Raw genomic sequence first — 15,630 nt, 5'->3', positions numbered from 1 at the left:
AAAAAAAAAAGACCAAAAAAAAGTCTTAGAGCCAATGCAGAGTAGACCAACTTGAATGAAGACCTTGAACTGGGTCTTCCCTGACCCAACTGTTGCAGTTAGGGAGAAGAGCACATTCTGTTCCGATAGGTGCCTGCCAGGTCTAGGTCATGCGTCTATCCCCTACCCCAGCCCAGACACCAGCAGCATGAACCACACCTGACTCATGGTCCAAGAGCGGGGGCAGATGGCTTCCCAAGAGATCATCAGAGTGGTGCCTCCAGAAGAAAGGGAATGAGTGTTGCAGGCAGCATCCACAGAACTTGGCAGATGGCTAAGAGTTTTCCCAAGTGGGACAGGCGTGGTGAGCAGAAGGAATGGCAAAGGAAGGGGTTAAAGGCAAGAAAAAGTTTAATTTGGGGTCAAGCTATCTGCCCAGGAGCTTAGATTCATCACCCGGGGCAGAAGTTCCCGATGAATGAGATGCTGTGCAACGTGGGACTATCTTGGGCTTGACGCAATCCTGTGCGCACAACCTAGATTTGACACTCCCCCAACTACGGGGGAAAAAAAAAGCACCACAATAATTTGTCCGCTCTATCAGTAGTGGCAGTGGCTGCAAGAAGCCGACAGATAAGATAAGCATTGTGCTGGGTGCAATTAGCAGCTTTAGAACCCAGCAACACGCCTTTCTCTAGCAAACTGCGATGTGTGCAAGGGCCGCGTTGCAGACGTGACCCACGTGCGGCCCAGGAGCCCTGGCCTCTGGCGAGGCAGTCAAGAATGGTCTGCACCCCCAGCTCACGTCCTGCAGGAAGTCCAGTGCCCTCCAGGAGTTGCGTGCCAACTGTGGGAAGCTACATGGGGCCCTGGACAAGAGTCTCCACCCAAATCTCCGTCCATTCCTTCATTCAACCAGTATTTACTTAATGTCTATTATGTGCCAGGCTCTCTGCCAGGCGCTCGGGATATAGCAAGAACAAAAAGCACCCAAATCCTTGCTTTTACGGAGCTTATGTTTTAGAGGAGGAAAATAAATAAAGCAGAGAAGGAGGAGAAGCAGAGGTGGCTGCACCATTCGCCTTTGCAAATGGGCGGGTGAGGGAAGGTCTCCCTGAGGGGGCAACACGGGGCACAGACCTGGAGGAGGTGAGGGACTGACGGTGGGCCGCCAGTGGAGGGAACAGCAAGTGCAAAGTGCGGAGGCTCGTCAGAGGAGGAAGAAGAATCAGAGGAGCCAGGGACGGGAGAGCAGGGGGAGACGACAAGACGGGCACGGTTGCATCTTGCCTCCTTCAGATGTTCTTGACTTCTTCAGCTTGGAGAGGATGGAGACAACGAAGGTGACACCTTCTCTTGGATGCCTCACTGCAAAGGCTTTCCTAAAGGATGGAGGCGGGGAGGGGCATTCACCTCGCGGCAAGGCATACAACGCATTCTGCCTTTCTCTGTCTTTAAAAAAATTTTTTAATGTTTATTTATTTTTCAGAGAGACAGAGACAGAATGCGAGTGGGTTAGGGGCAGAGAGAGAGGGAGACACAGAATCCGAAGCAGGCTCCAGGCTCTGAGCTGTCAGCACAGAGCCCGACGCGGGGCTCGAACTCACGAGCTGTGAGATCGTGACCTGAGCCGAAGTCGGACGCTCGGCCGACTGAGCCACCCAGGCGCCCCGTGTCTTTCTCTCTCTTTTTAAAAAGATTTTAAGTAATCTCTACACCCAACACGGGGCTCAAACTCACAACCCTGAGACCAAGAGTCGCATGCTCCACAGCCCGAGTCAGCCAGGCGCCCCCCACAACCTATTCTCACCGGTCCCACAGCACATCACCACATGGGAACATCTCACTGACTTTCCTGGGAAGGTCTGGCCTCCTGCCTCGGTTCCTAGCACACTCTCCTCTCCTAGGCCCTCCTGGAATCCCCTCACAATTCCTCACAGAGCTTCCCCCCCCCCCCCCCCCCCCGCACCGCCCTGTGTCTGCCTCTAGATCTTATCTTTGCACATTTTAAGACCAGTCCCATCTCTGCAAAACTAAGGGCTACCCACTGGGAGGTGGGGCATTTCTCTTCATAGTTCAGAAACTCCAGCAGAGGTTTGGAGATTTTTGTGTCTCCTTCCTTTCCCCCCCCCCCCCCCCCCCGGTCTCCCTACATGGGTGAGAACAGGGTAGAATGGTGGTTTTGTACTAATACGAATTGTGTCTCCACATACTCACCCACCCTTTCTTTCTCTCTCTTGCAAGGTGATCCTGTCAGTTTTCGCTCTAGATAGCAATATTTTTGTTGTCTTTGGTACAAATCGTCTGTTTGCTTTTTTTTTTTTTTTTTTTTTAAGGCAAACTGTGTAATAGTAGTAACCCAACTCCAAGGGCTTCCTTACATAATAGTGTGGACTTATGCAGTGCACAGCCTGCACAGCTGTATGAGGCAGCTCTGATTACTTTAGGTAACTCAGTGCAGGCACACAAGCAGATCACTGATCCCCTGCTCCTCCTCCCCTGCTAAAATAAGGAATGCCTTTCTCTGGTTAGGAGAGTTGGGAGTAAAGGACTTTGGTGTGTTTTTCTCTTGAATGGGGCAGGCTTCTCTTTTTCCTTTTTCCTTCTGCTTCTCTTTCAGGTAACTCCCCCACACCCCACCATGGCACCAGGAGCCATTCCTAAGCAGGAAAGTCACATTTTTTGTAGGGCAAAGAATGGGGGGGGGGGGTGTGTGTGCAAAAGCCACCATTACAGCACAAATCCCAAATGTATGTAGGGGAGAGAAGGAGGAGAAGAGAAAGGACGGAGGCGCAGGATGGGTTCACCTCCTCCTTGTTCCAAGGCCACTCCTGTTCCTACCTCGTTGGCCTCTCTGTGCTCAAGAAAGAACACACGCGAGTGGCCCCTTGGGTCTAGGTCTCCCTCCTTGTCGATCTCCTTGCTTATAATCCAGTTTATGATCTGTTTCCTTCCTTCCTCTGTGCCTTCCTTCCTTCCTTTCCCTTTTTCTTCTTTTAAAGTACGTTTTCTGTCATATCCATATGCCCCGGAGAGAGGGTTTGGAGAAATGGCTTCAGAGCCCACAAGCAGCCTCCTGGTAAGGCTTTGCCTCAAGGCTCCGCCATCCTGGAGAAGCGGAGAGCAGGCACTCCTCTTTCCCAAAGGGCCAGAATTCACACTGGGATGGCTTCTGCTGCTGGCTTGTGGTAACTTGGCTGTGACTAAGCCAGGGTCACGATGAGTCACCCACAGCATGGAAGGTGCCTTTGCTCCCCTTCCCTTCCCAGAGCAGGCCCAGGAGTGTGTGAAGTAGATCCGGAAGAGGTGTGCTGTTCATGTTAAGACCAAAGGCTGATTTTTTTTAATGCCTATTTCTGCCATCCTCCCCCAGCCTCGGGTCCCTCTCCGTTCCTATCCCAGGAGCCTGAGGATGTGGCACAAGGACCATAGCTCTCTGTTCCTTCCAGGATTTGAATGCCAGCTCCTCACTCGGCAGCCGTGTGTCTCTGGACAAATTACTTAACCTCCCTGAGCTTCATCTGTAAAATGGAGATAGCTGTAAAATAGGTTGTTAAGAGGATTAAATGAGATGACCCGTATAAAGGCGGTTAGCAATTAGCACTCTGCCTAGCAGGTAGTATTCCCTGGATAAATGTGAGCCGTTATCATAAAACATTTGTGTAGTGCCTCCTACACTAGATGCTTGGCCTTCGAGGAGCTCTAGTGTGGGACACGGACAGATCTGTAAACGAAAGGTTACAGTACAATGGGTAGGAACTGTAATGGAAATAATACGGACACAGCGCTGTCGATGCAGAGAGGGAGGGATGGGTGGTCAAGGCCGGGACACATTTGAGTTTGAGATCTGGAAAGGACTGAAAAGGTATTCCAGGAAAAAGAAACACAAGGTTCACGCAGGAGCAGTTAAGAGGAGACTGTGGCCCCATTTTACGCTGGGAGCTACACCGAGTTTTCACACCTGGAGATCGTTCAAAGTTGTACACAGGGTGACAACAGACTTAGAGCTGTAATTTAGAAAGCTGACGCTGGCAGATATGTGCAATGCACTTGGGGCAGCAAGACTATAGAGCACGAGTGAGCAGCTGTTCACAGGAATACAGATATAGATGCAGAATACAGAGACAGACATGCTCATGACAGCAGGGAAAGTACAGGATCCCCACGGCCACAATTAGGGTTTAGAAGAATCTGGGCAAATGACTTGAGAGATTGAATCAGTACGGAGAACTCCATACCTCTACCTCGCTTGGCACATTCCGCTTCCTTTGTGTTGAATGCTCTTCCCCCACTTGCCATTCAACATTCAGCTCAAGCCAGCTCCTCTGGTAAGCCACTTCATATTGAATCCCTTTACAGACTGGATTAGCAGCCCCACCCCCACCCCCCACCGTGCTCCTAGAGTCCCTTCTCGGTTCCCTATCACAGCACTTGGCATTCCTTTGTCATTGTTTCCTGGTTCCTCCCACTGGTGGTGAATTCGGTGAGGTCAAGGCCCAGCCTTGGTCACCTTTGCACCCACAGTGGTGTCAGTAACTGCTGAATGAATCAATGCAAACAAAAAACTTTAGCCAGTATAGACAAAAGCTGGAGGAACCACCAGAAAAAGACGGGTCTCCCGGAACTCAGGCCCTGGGGCCACATGCATCTTTTGTACTCCAGTTCTGGCCCGGAGTCGCCGCCTAGAAATTCCGGGCCTTCCAGGAACTTGAAGCCTGGTGCAGAGAAGAGCCTCGGGTCGCAAAGCACAAACACAAACCTCCGCCGACTGCTGGCTGAGCCCCTACCCCTCGTCCCAGACTTTGCCTGTCCATCCTCTGCAGTCCCGATCCCCGCCAGGTGGCGACGCACGTGAGAACGCACGCGCAGTGAGCGCTCGAGCCATCCTTTGCCCTTCTCCCAATGGCGGGTGGCGGTCCCCTTCCCGGCATCCTCGAGGGGGCAAAGCGCGCGTCATTTCCGGTGGGGAAGGCCCGCGGCCGCCGCCGCCATTTCAGGCGCTGCTGTGAAGCTGAGACCGGAGCCGGTCCGCTGGGCGGCGGGCGCCGGGGCAAGAGGGGCGCGCGCGCGGCGGCGGCGGCGGCCCAGCGTATAGGCGCGGAGGCGGCCATGGCGGGCAACTTCGACTCGGAGGAGCGGAGTAGCTGGTACTGGGGGCGGCTGAGCCGGCAGGAGGCGGTGGCGCTGTTGCAGGGCCAGCGGCACGGGGTGTTTCTGGTGCGGGACTCGAGCACCAGCCCCGGGGACTATGTGCTCAGCGTCTCCGAGAACTCGCGCGTCTCCCACTACATCATCAACAGCAGCGGCCCGCGCCCGCCCGTGCCACCGTCGCCCGCCCAGCCTCCGCCCGGTGAGGACAGACGGGACGGGAGGCCCGGGGCGGGGGTGAGGGCCGCGGAACTCCCCAGCCTGGCTGGCTGCTCCTCGCGAGCTGACCTCCACGAGGGACACGGGCAGAGGGCTGGAGCGACCATGGCAGGGGGGCAGCCTGGTGCCCGGGCTCGTTCCCACCGACTAGCGGGCGTGTGTTGGGGGGTGGGGAGAGGAGGAGCCGCTGACCCAGGCCTCTGGGTGTGACTTGGGAGGACAGCCCGGGGGAAGGGGAACTGCTTCGGCCCCAGGGTGGGGCTAGCGGCGGGGCCAGGCACAAGGGCAGGGCCGGGCAACGTGGGGACAAAGAGCTGAGGGGGATGTTGGCACTGCGGGGGCATCACTTGGCACCGGTTCCCAGAATGAATCCGATAATCCTACAAGTGGCTTTTTAGGCTTGAAACATTTCCTGTAGTGTTAGAGAGCCGGGTTTGGTTTGGAGAGCTATTCTCCCCTGCTGGCCTTTGGTAGGAAGTCACCACATACTAGCCGGGAGGGATGGAGACACCCTCAGGAAACCGGTCAGCTTTTTCCTTTCTTGGGCATTTTTCCAAAATACTTTTACTGCCCTCTTCCCCCACAGAGGACGAAGGTGGTGAGCTAAGCGCCTTGGTGATAGAAGTAAGCCCTCTGTGATCAGCCCAGAACAAGTTGATGCCCAGCTGATAGTGTCCGAGAGATCTTAGCGTCCAGAGACTGTTCTCCACAATTACGGGTTCTAGTTTTCAAGGTATTTGGGGGAGGACATCCCCCCCCCCCCCCCCCCCCAGGAAATAAGCCAGTGGAAACCATCTTTTCCTTCAAAGTGAAGGGACCTTGCAATTTCATTGGACTTAAACATTGTCAGTCTTGTAAGTCAGGGCCTCTCCTTTCTCAGTAACTTGGGGGCTGTGACCTAGGTTTTCCTTAGCAAGGATCATTGAGACGTGACTGTCTTATCGACGTCTTTGGAGAATGTTAACGAGATTTGTGCACTTAGTACTTGAGATTTGTGAGGTACAGAGTAATTCTGAGGTTCCTATCCTCTTACCATCATCTGTGTCACAGCACGGAGAGGCTTTGTCTTTCTCATTGTTCCCAAATTGAAGCAGTTTCCTCCTGACCAGTTGAGGCAAGCTCTGGGCCAGTCTCAGTGAATTAGGAAGCTCCTGAGCCAGGCTTTGCAGACTTGCAAATTAGGTAGTCCTAATTTAGATTTATTCACTCTGGCCAGAAAGGGGGAGATAGGATAGTCAGTCCGTCTCTTTGTTGCTAGCACATACCAATGCCTAAGTCTTTCTCAGTCTCTTTGGTTTAATAGCATAACATGAGACAGGAATATTGATGTAACATAAATTTGCCCTGAACCAGATATAGTCTACCTTTTACCACTTCTTGGTATCTAGGTTTTTGCATTACAATGCAGTAATATGATGTCAAACTGTCACCAAAGCTTAATTTTCAGCCTTTTTGTTTGTGTATCTGTTTTGCAAAATTTGGGAATGGCAGCAGGAAGGTTTGCTAGTTTGAGCTTTCTCCACACCTTGGTGTTATGACTTTGTATCTCTGCACTTACCTTGATATTGAGCTCCACCTTGTCATAACAGATACGAGTTCACATGCTTGTCCCAAGAGAGAAGGTGAAGATTGCCAAGGTTTGTAGATGGGGTGTGGAACATTCATGGGCATTGTGGTAATTCTCGTTTCTGGTAACGTGCCCACTTTTTCCACGTAGAGCAATTGATTGAGTTGCTGTCTTTATAAAGATTACTTAATCTTTGTTCTCCCCCTCCCCCATCAAGCTATTTTCTTTTGAAACTACACAGGAATTCTTGAGTTTTAGAAAAGCATGCACGGTATTAGCTAACATTTATTGACTGGTTATTCTATGCCAAGGACTTTGCTGAGTACTTTCTGTGCTTTATTTCATTCTCTGTCTATAACAATCTGAGGACAAAGTGCTATGATTTCTATTTATTAAAGTGTTTTCATTTTAACAAAAAAATATTTTTTTTTTTCCATTTTATAGCTGAGGAAACAGAGTTAAAGATTCAGTAATTTGCCCAAGGTCACATAACTAGTAAATGACTGAGCCAGAATTTGAACCTTCGAATTCTGACCAGAGAGCTTACGTTATTATACTGTACTTCTTTCTCTTTCCTTTTAAGATCTCAACCATGCACATAGAGGATTCAACACTTCTGTCTCTGTCCTGGGGTTACAGGTTCTATTTAAAGACCAAAAGGAAAGGATGACAAGAAGAAACTCGCTTTAGCATTTAGATAATACACGTCTGCCATCTAAAAGTCAATGATGAAGCTTTAAAAATCCTTATTTGGTAATTTGAACATGAAAAGTGAGCTTTTTACGTAGGATTATATAGCATATTTTCTGGACATAATACACAGGTAGAAATTGTATAGAATGGCTTAGTTTTTAGAGTCATAGGGATAGGATGGAACAGGTATTCTCAACCTTTTCCCGTGAACCTATTTTTAACTTAGCTGTTCAGCCTCCATAGGCTGCCGTAGTCTGAGAGCAACCTGCCTTATGCCTCAGGGCCATAAGGCAAGGTTTGGTCAGGTCTGCTGGTCATACCTGGTCAGGTTAAACTTCAAGGTTGACCTCTTGGGAAGGCTTTGCAATCACTGATTCACACGTTTCTTCTTCAGACAATGAGGTATTACTAGACCTTGATCAGTAGACAGTCAACAAAACTGAGTAAGTGTGACCTGGGAGAGTAGTTATAAGTTTGAGCTCTGGAGCTTGGATTTGAATCTTTCTTACCTGCCACTTACTACTTATATAACTTTGGGCAAGTTCTTTAACTTCTGTCTGTTTCCCCATCTGTAAAGAAGGGGGAAATAGTAATACCTCATAGAGTATGATACCTCACTATGTTGTGAGGATTAAATGAGTTTAGTATATTAAATACTTATGAATGGGGCCAACATATGGGAAGTACTCAGTAAGTATTAGATATATTAGTCTTATGAGGTTGGGAGAGCAGGACTTGAAGCCAAATTGAAAACTCTCAGCTTTGAGAGGCTCACAGGTAGGCACAGTGTGGATTGGTGGACACTGGCAGGTGCCTGGGTGGAGGGGAATGGGGTGCATCAAGAAGTGTGAAAAGGACCTTGGATCCAGGACATGGAAATAAAGAAGACACCTGTTGTTACCTGCTTAACTCAGAGCCTTCTACCTGTTGCTCTGGTGGATGAAGGGAGCATAAAAGCTTGCCTCCTTTTGAGGGGGGAGGGGCAGAAGCTAAGGTGGTTATTGTTTGTGCTGCCTCTTCAACGTGGTGTTGCACTAAGCCACTTAGAGATCTTGTGGGACTGCTCATTACCCACTGCTCCTTTTTTTGTTCATCCACCATCTGTGTTTCATTTGTTTACCTGGTCTTTGCGGTTCTGAAACCTGGTCCTCAGGTTTTACTCGTCAGTTACAGAGCATCCATCCATCCAGTGGTTCTGGGGGGAAGTTCTTCAGTGAGTTACTTCCACGTTTTACAAGAAAAGGATTCCATGGTAAAAGGAAGTAGGTTTATTTACTAGAGGACTTCTCTAAGCCTTTACTATGCTTATGTGAAATTAGTAGGTATTGGATACTGGGTTTTTCAAACATATTTGACCACAAGACTTTTTGAGAAGCATTTGAGATTCTGTAGAACCTTTTCTGGGAAACAGTATAGTGGACTTTGGGTTTGGGATTAATTGGAAATTTCTAAAGGAATTCAGAAGTTTGGGCAGAGTATTAAGCTGAATTTGCTTTTTTATTAAGCACCTGTAAGGTACCAGCTACTTTTAGGAACTTTGTTGTAATAAAGTAGGTGTTTGGCCCCATGAGAAGTTAAATAACAGCTCATACAGCTAGTAAATGGCAGAGCCAGAATTCATCAAACCCAATCAGTCTGAGTCTGCAAAGTACCAGGCTGATAGCTAATAGCTACCATTTTTAGAAAGTTCTGTTTGCTTAGGAGACCAGACATTTGATACCTCTTTAGGAAACCTTCTCAGATGGAAGTCAGCAGCCTTTTTATCCCTTTGTATTAGACAGGTGGTGGGGTGTGTGTAAGCAATTTCTATAAATACCATAAGCAGAAGAGAAGGAGTGGGAATTAAGGAAAGGGAAAGGGAAAAAGGAAGTGCTGTGAGATCAAGGAGACGATGATAACGGAGCTGCTGAGGTGGTACCCACGTCAGAAGTGACCTTGCCTGTCATAGCCCACAGAGCTCTTGGGTGTGCATATAACCTTCAGGGAGTCGTGTTGTAAAAACTGATGTAACCCAAGGGCTAAAATGCTTAGAAGTAATGAGTTGAGCATGTACAGAAACCAAAAGAATATCTAATTGCTTGCATTGATTGTGATTTCTGAACGTGTGTGTTCATAACTGCATGTTCAGGATACCAGCGCAGGTTTAGGTAGAACAAATCAGTGAGGTTTTCCAAGCTCCAGCAATGAGAACCTTGTCATTGGTTCTTTTCTCTAGACTGACTGTATCTCCTTCCTTTCCCGCCCTTCTATTTCCTGCCTTTGGCTCTTTGTGGTTGGAGGGAGATGGACTAGGGAAAAGGAACCAGAACACACAGCTGTAATGAGGTTTGGGCTTATCTGAGGCTTACCTTTGTTCTCTTCCCTTCCCTTCCCTTCCTCTGGAGTTTGGATCGATGAAACTTGATAGTCTATATAATCTGATTGCTTCAGCAGTACACAAAAACAGGCATTCTTCTTGTGGTATTATTATTGTGTCATTAGAAGAGAAAAAAATTTATGAGTAAGGAATATCTAAGATTTCCCTTGGTGTTTTGCTTATATTTCTGTGACTGCCGGGGTTGCCAAGCCAAGCCAAGAAAGAAGTCATAGTGGGCCCACTTCACACCATGTAGCAATTGAAGAAGAAATGAACAGCTTCCTACCTTTATGTTTATGGCGGAGGAGCTGCCAGTTTTTCCTTTCAGAATTCTCCCAGCGATCTTTCTAAGGGAATGGGTTTTGTGGTCTTATTTGTTCTTCTAAACTCTTTTCCCCCAAAGAAACACAAACACAAAACACATTTTATTTGGGCTACTACAGTAATGGAGGAACTATAACAATGGATAACAGGGAGTGGTTACTTTCCTTTTTAGAGTGAAAAGAGTGCCTTGGAAATGTTCAGGCATGATCAAATCTTTCATCATGATTTTGTTGTATCTAAGAACACAGTTTGATGTTGCTACTGTTTTTTGTAAGAACACCTCTCCCCTTCAGAGTGAAAGCAGGAGGTGGGGCGCCTGGATAGCTCAGTAAGTTAAGCGTCCGACCTTGGCTCAGGTCATGATCTCGCAGTTGTGAGTTCGAGCCCTGTGTTGGGCTCTGTGCTGACAGCTCAGAGCCTAGAGTCTGTTTTAAATTCTGTGTGTCCCTCTTTCTCTGCCCCTCCCCCTGCTTGTGTGCTCTCACTCTCTCTCTCTCTCTCTCTCTCTCTCTCTCTCTGTCTCTCTCTCTTCTCTCAAAAATAAAACATTTATAAATTTAAAAAAAAAGTGGAAGCAGGGGGGAAATAACGTCTTCCTGCGATACACTGCTTTGGTTACACTGTGTATGCCTTTACATCCCCAGTTATGCTGTGAGCTTCTCAAAGCTGGGAACAGACTTTCATTTTACTTCTTTACCTCACTTCAGAGTTTTGTTCATTAATAATATCTAACATTTATTGAGTATATACCGTCTTCCAACCACTGTCCCAAAAAGGCAACTAGTGAAAACCATTTGGCCGTTGCACCTTGGCATGTAGTCGTGTAAACTTGAGCAAGGAAACTTTCCTCCCCAGGTGTCATTAGGACCATTTTCTACGCCATGGATGCTCTGCTGGTGTGAGAGTTCTCCCTACCACTCAGCCCTGAAGGCATTCTTGAGCAGGCAGTGCTAAGTAGGTTTCCTTGGAGCTCACACTGACCCAATCCTTAATAGTTATGCAGGTCTAAAGGATCACTTAATTAGCCTAGTGGTGATAGGCAGAATGACCGTGTGTCTCCCTGCCTACCAGACTTAAATAAGAACAGTTCCCCTTCATTGATCCCCTTTAGTGAAGAGAAACCCCAAAATATAGCACCACCGTGCTCTGGTGTATTCATAACCAAAATTCTCTTTCTAGTTCAACACTCAGAACTATCGTGATTGTGCCTGATAAGTGTTCTCCATAGATATGTAGTCCTGGGTCTGGACATCTATTTCAGCATCTTGAGTTGGAGAGACAGCATTACTGAATGTGGGCTATTAACTTGTTTTAGCTTACAGCTTGTTTAGCTTACAGCTGTTCATTCATTCATTTATGTAAAAACGGAAGGCATTCATTCATCAGAACTCATTCTGTATTGAGGACTTCAGGTTAACTTCCAAAGTTTATCTTCACTTCTCCTCACTACTGAATTTTAAATGTACTTTTTCTGGTCATTCTAGAAGTGATTTCTAACAACAGAATAATTGGGTCTCATTTCTTTTAGAATGCAAATTAATTTATACTTCTGGGCTACCACAATATTGCTATTTCACCATATTAATCACTATGGCTTTTAGATGGTGGACCAGTGTTCTTGGAGTGGAGAGCAGAAATTGACCATTTTCCCTTAACAAAGGACTTGAACAAGTAACCTTCCCAAAAAAAGTACAAATAGTAAACTTGAAAAACACCAAATAATCAAAGATGATATTTAAAAAGAGATCACGTTTCTCATTAAATTGGCAGTGATTTTTTAAATGCTGTTTTGGCAAGAGTATGGGGGAAGTGGGAACTCATAAACCACTGGTGGGAGTGTAAAATTGTACAGATTTTTTGGAGGGCAATTTGGCAACATAAACCTTAATGGTTTTTTCTTTTTTCTTTTCTTTCTTTCTTTTTTTTTTTTTTTCTGAGGGAGACCACATGCATGCAAGGGAGAGAAGGAGAGAGAATCCCAAGCAGGCTCCACAGACATGTAGCTCTCACAACCACAAGATCATGCATGACCTGAGCCGAAATCAAGAATTGGATAGCTTGGGGCGCCTGGGTGGCTCAGTCGGTTAAGCGTCCGACTTCGGCTCAGGTCATGATCTCACGGTCCGTGAGTTCGAGCCCCGAGTCAGGCTCTGTGCTGACGGCTCAGAGCCTGGAGCCTGTTTCAGATTCTGTGTCTCCCTCTCTCTCTGACCCTCCCCCGTTCATGCTCTGTCTCTCTCTGTCTCAAAAATAAATAAACATTAAAAAAAAAGAATTGGATAGCTTAACCAACTGAGCCATCCAGACACCCCTAAACTTTAATGTTCTTACCCTTTGCTCCAGCCATTGCATTTCAAGGAATCTATCCTAAGGAAGTAATGAGAAAAAAGTTCATTAATAGTTAAGAAAAAAATGCTCACAATAGAGGCACCTGGGTGGCTCAGTTGGTTAAGCATCCAACTCTTGGTTTTGGCTCAGGTCATGATCTCATTGTTTTGTGGGTTCGAGCCCCGAACCGGGCTCTGAGTACTGACCACGAGGAGCCTGCTTGGGAGTCTTCCTCTCCCTCTCTGTGCCCCTCCCCTGCTTACACTCTCTGTCTCTCTCAAAAGAAAATAAATTTAAAAAATTGCTTGTAGTAGCATTTTCACTAGCAAAAAGTTGGGAATACTTCATTTTTTTAATTTTTATTTTTTAAATCCATTATCAGCATTTATTCCATTATCTGTATTTATTTATTTTTAAAGTTTATTTTCAAAGAGGGAGCGTGTGAGCAGGGGAGGGGCTGAGAGGGAGAGAGAGAATCCTAAGCAGACTTCGCACTGTTAAGCGCAGAGCCAGATGCAGGGCTCCATCCACAAACCGTGAGTTCATGTCCTGAACCGAAACCAGGAGTCGGATGCTTAACCAACTGAGGCACCCAGACACCCCTATTTGATTTATTTTGGTGTTTATTTTTCAGAGAGAGAATGCACGTGTGTGCATGAGCTGGGGAGGGACAGAAAGAGAGGGAGACGGAGAATCCCAAGCACGCTCTGCACTGTCAGTGCATATCCTAATGTAGGGCTCAAACTAATGAACCATGAGATCATGACCTGAGCTGAAATCAAGAATCAGATGCCAACTGAGTGAACCACCCAAGCACCTCAATTTATTTATTTTTAAGAAGGCTCCATGCCCAGTATGGAGCCCAGTGTGGAGCTTGAACTGATGATGCAGATCAAGATCTGAGCTGAGATCAGAGCCAGAAGCTTAAGGGACTGAGCCACCCAGGCGCCTGGGGAATACTTTGTAGCTATTAAAAGTCATGTTCTTGAAAAGAGAGAAAGTTTTTATTGTATAAAATAAAATGTTTTTCATAGTAGGAGAAAAGGCAAGATATAAAACTTTATAGCAACCTGGCTATGAAAACCTGTATAAATTTATGACACACACATACACACAGATCTATATTAAAATCTGGGAGGTTGTGGGCACCTGTCGTTAAGTGTCCAACTTCGGATCAGGTCATGATCTCACAGTTCGTGAGTTTGATCCCTGCTTTGGGCTCTGTGCTGACAGCTCAGCCTGGAGCCTGCTTCAGAATCTGTATCTCCCTCTTTCTCTCTGCCCCTCCTGCCGCTGGCACTCTTGTCTCTCTCTCCTCAAAAATGAATGAACATTAATTTTTTTTTTAATCTGGGATGTTATAACTCAATGCTGAGTGCCTGTAGGTTAAGGCTGATTGAAAAAAAAATCCAACCTCCACAAAATCCAGTTTTCTATAGAGTTATTTATTACTTTATCAGGAAGCCAAAGGTTAAAAATCCAATGAAGACAATTTGATATTTTGGCACTTAGCAGAGTGTTAGAGGTGCTCCTTACTAGAAACTTTGTTTCTCATTTGAACTGATACTATGTTAATTTATTCAATTCTAGAATCTCAGGATAAAGGGAATGCATTCTTTTTTTTTTTTTTTTTTAACATTTATTCACCCTTGAAAGATAGAGACCGAGCGCAAACGGGGGAGGGCCAGAGAGAGAGGGAGACACAGAGTCTGAAGCAGGCTCCAGGCTCCGAGCTGTCAGCACAGAGCCCGACGTGGGGCCGAACCCACGGGCCACGAGATCATGACCTGAGCCAAAGTTGGCAGCCCAACCGACTGAGCCACCCAGGCGCCCTGAGAGGGAATACATTCTGAAGTATGCCCTGTATGTCTAGGGCCATACACCTCTTTGCATCATATGAATTTTAAAGATTCCTAATGCATTTTCTCCTTGACCCTCAGGATGTCCTCAGAGGTTGAGAATTTTATTTTTATTTTTTAAAAGATTTTAAGTAATTTGTACACCCAACACGGGACTGGAACTCACAATCCTGAGATCAGGAGTCATGTGCTGTGAGTGAGGAAGCCAGGTACCCCTAGACGTTGAGAATTTTAATGCTTCTTTATTTTTTCAAGCATCCTTATTTACTTTTTTTCATGACCTGTTTGCCTCAAAGGGAACAATACTGTTTGCATGTTTTATTTCAATGAAGACATTAGGAATTGATTTTTAAGCAGCTTTTTAGTTTCTTTTTATAGGCTCCTTGATTCTTTTGCCTGATTAAGATTCTTCTTCTTTTTTTTTTTTTGGCTGTCAGAAATAAAATTGAAATCAGCAATCATAGATTAAAAAAGATAGTCTTGGGGTGCCTGGGTGGCTCAGTTGGTTGAGCATCCAGTTCAACCCAGGGTTGTGGGATTGAGCCCAGCATCAGGCTCTGTGCCAAGTGTGGAGCCTGCGTAGGATTCTCTTTCTGTTTGTCTCTCCCTGCCCCCCCCCCCCCCACATGCACATGCACTCTCTCTCCCTCTCCCTCTCTCACTCTAAAAAGTAGGTTAAATGAAAAAACAATTTTTAAAGAGATAGTGCCTGCCTGGCTGGCTCAGTCAGTAGAGCATGTGACTCTTGATCTCAGGGTCATAAATTTGAGCCCCACATTGGGCACAGAGCTCACTTAAAAAAACCAAAAAACAACCTTTTCTTAGCAATTGTACATTCTAAATGTGAAGAGAAGGAATGTATGAGCCTGGTATAGATAAATAGCAAGTTCTCCCCACCTCTTCTTGGAAAAGCTGCTGAGACCTGTGGAAAAGAACTCGCTACATTTCCTGAGGTTGAAAAGAAGATTTTAACAAAATGTTAAGCCTTATGCTACTCTGTAAATGGGATAGCACAGAACATTTTGGGAAAATGAACAAAGTCTCCATGTTGCTTTGTCTTTTATCCAGTATGAGAATATGCCCGGACTGATCTGGTCTCTTATGACCTTCTCTTCCTTTTCTGCTGCAGGTGGTGCTGGGCATCTTTTGAGGGTATG

General features: G+C 46.5%; 1 protein-coding gene across 2 annotated transcripts in view; it reads left to right on the top strand.

Annotated features, from left to right (window-relative positions):
* The first annotated feature begins 4,923 nt into the window (after positions 1–4,923).
* Positions 4,924–15,630, top strand: part of CRK (CRK proto-oncogene, adaptor protein) — a 30,072-nt gene continuing 19,365 nt past the window's right edge. For both annotated transcript variants that reach the window (XM_049636730.1, XM_049636731.1), the window contains exon 1: positions 4,924–5,329. In XM_049636730.1, coding sequence (XP_049492687.1) covers positions 5,089–5,329 — 241 coding nt within the window. In that variant the 5' untranslated portion in view covers positions 4,924–5,088. The remainder of the gene's footprint in view (positions 5,330–15,630) is intronic.

Source organism: Panthera uncia, chromosome E1, assembly GCF_023721935.1.
Source record: "Panthera uncia isolate 11264 chromosome E1, Puncia_PCG_1.0, whole genome shotgun sequence".
Taxonomy (NCBI): Eukaryota; Metazoa; Chordata; class Mammalia; order Carnivora; family Felidae; genus Panthera; species Panthera uncia.
Note: the sequence above shows the minus strand (reverse complement) of the source record. Positions and strands in the feature narration are given on the sequence as shown.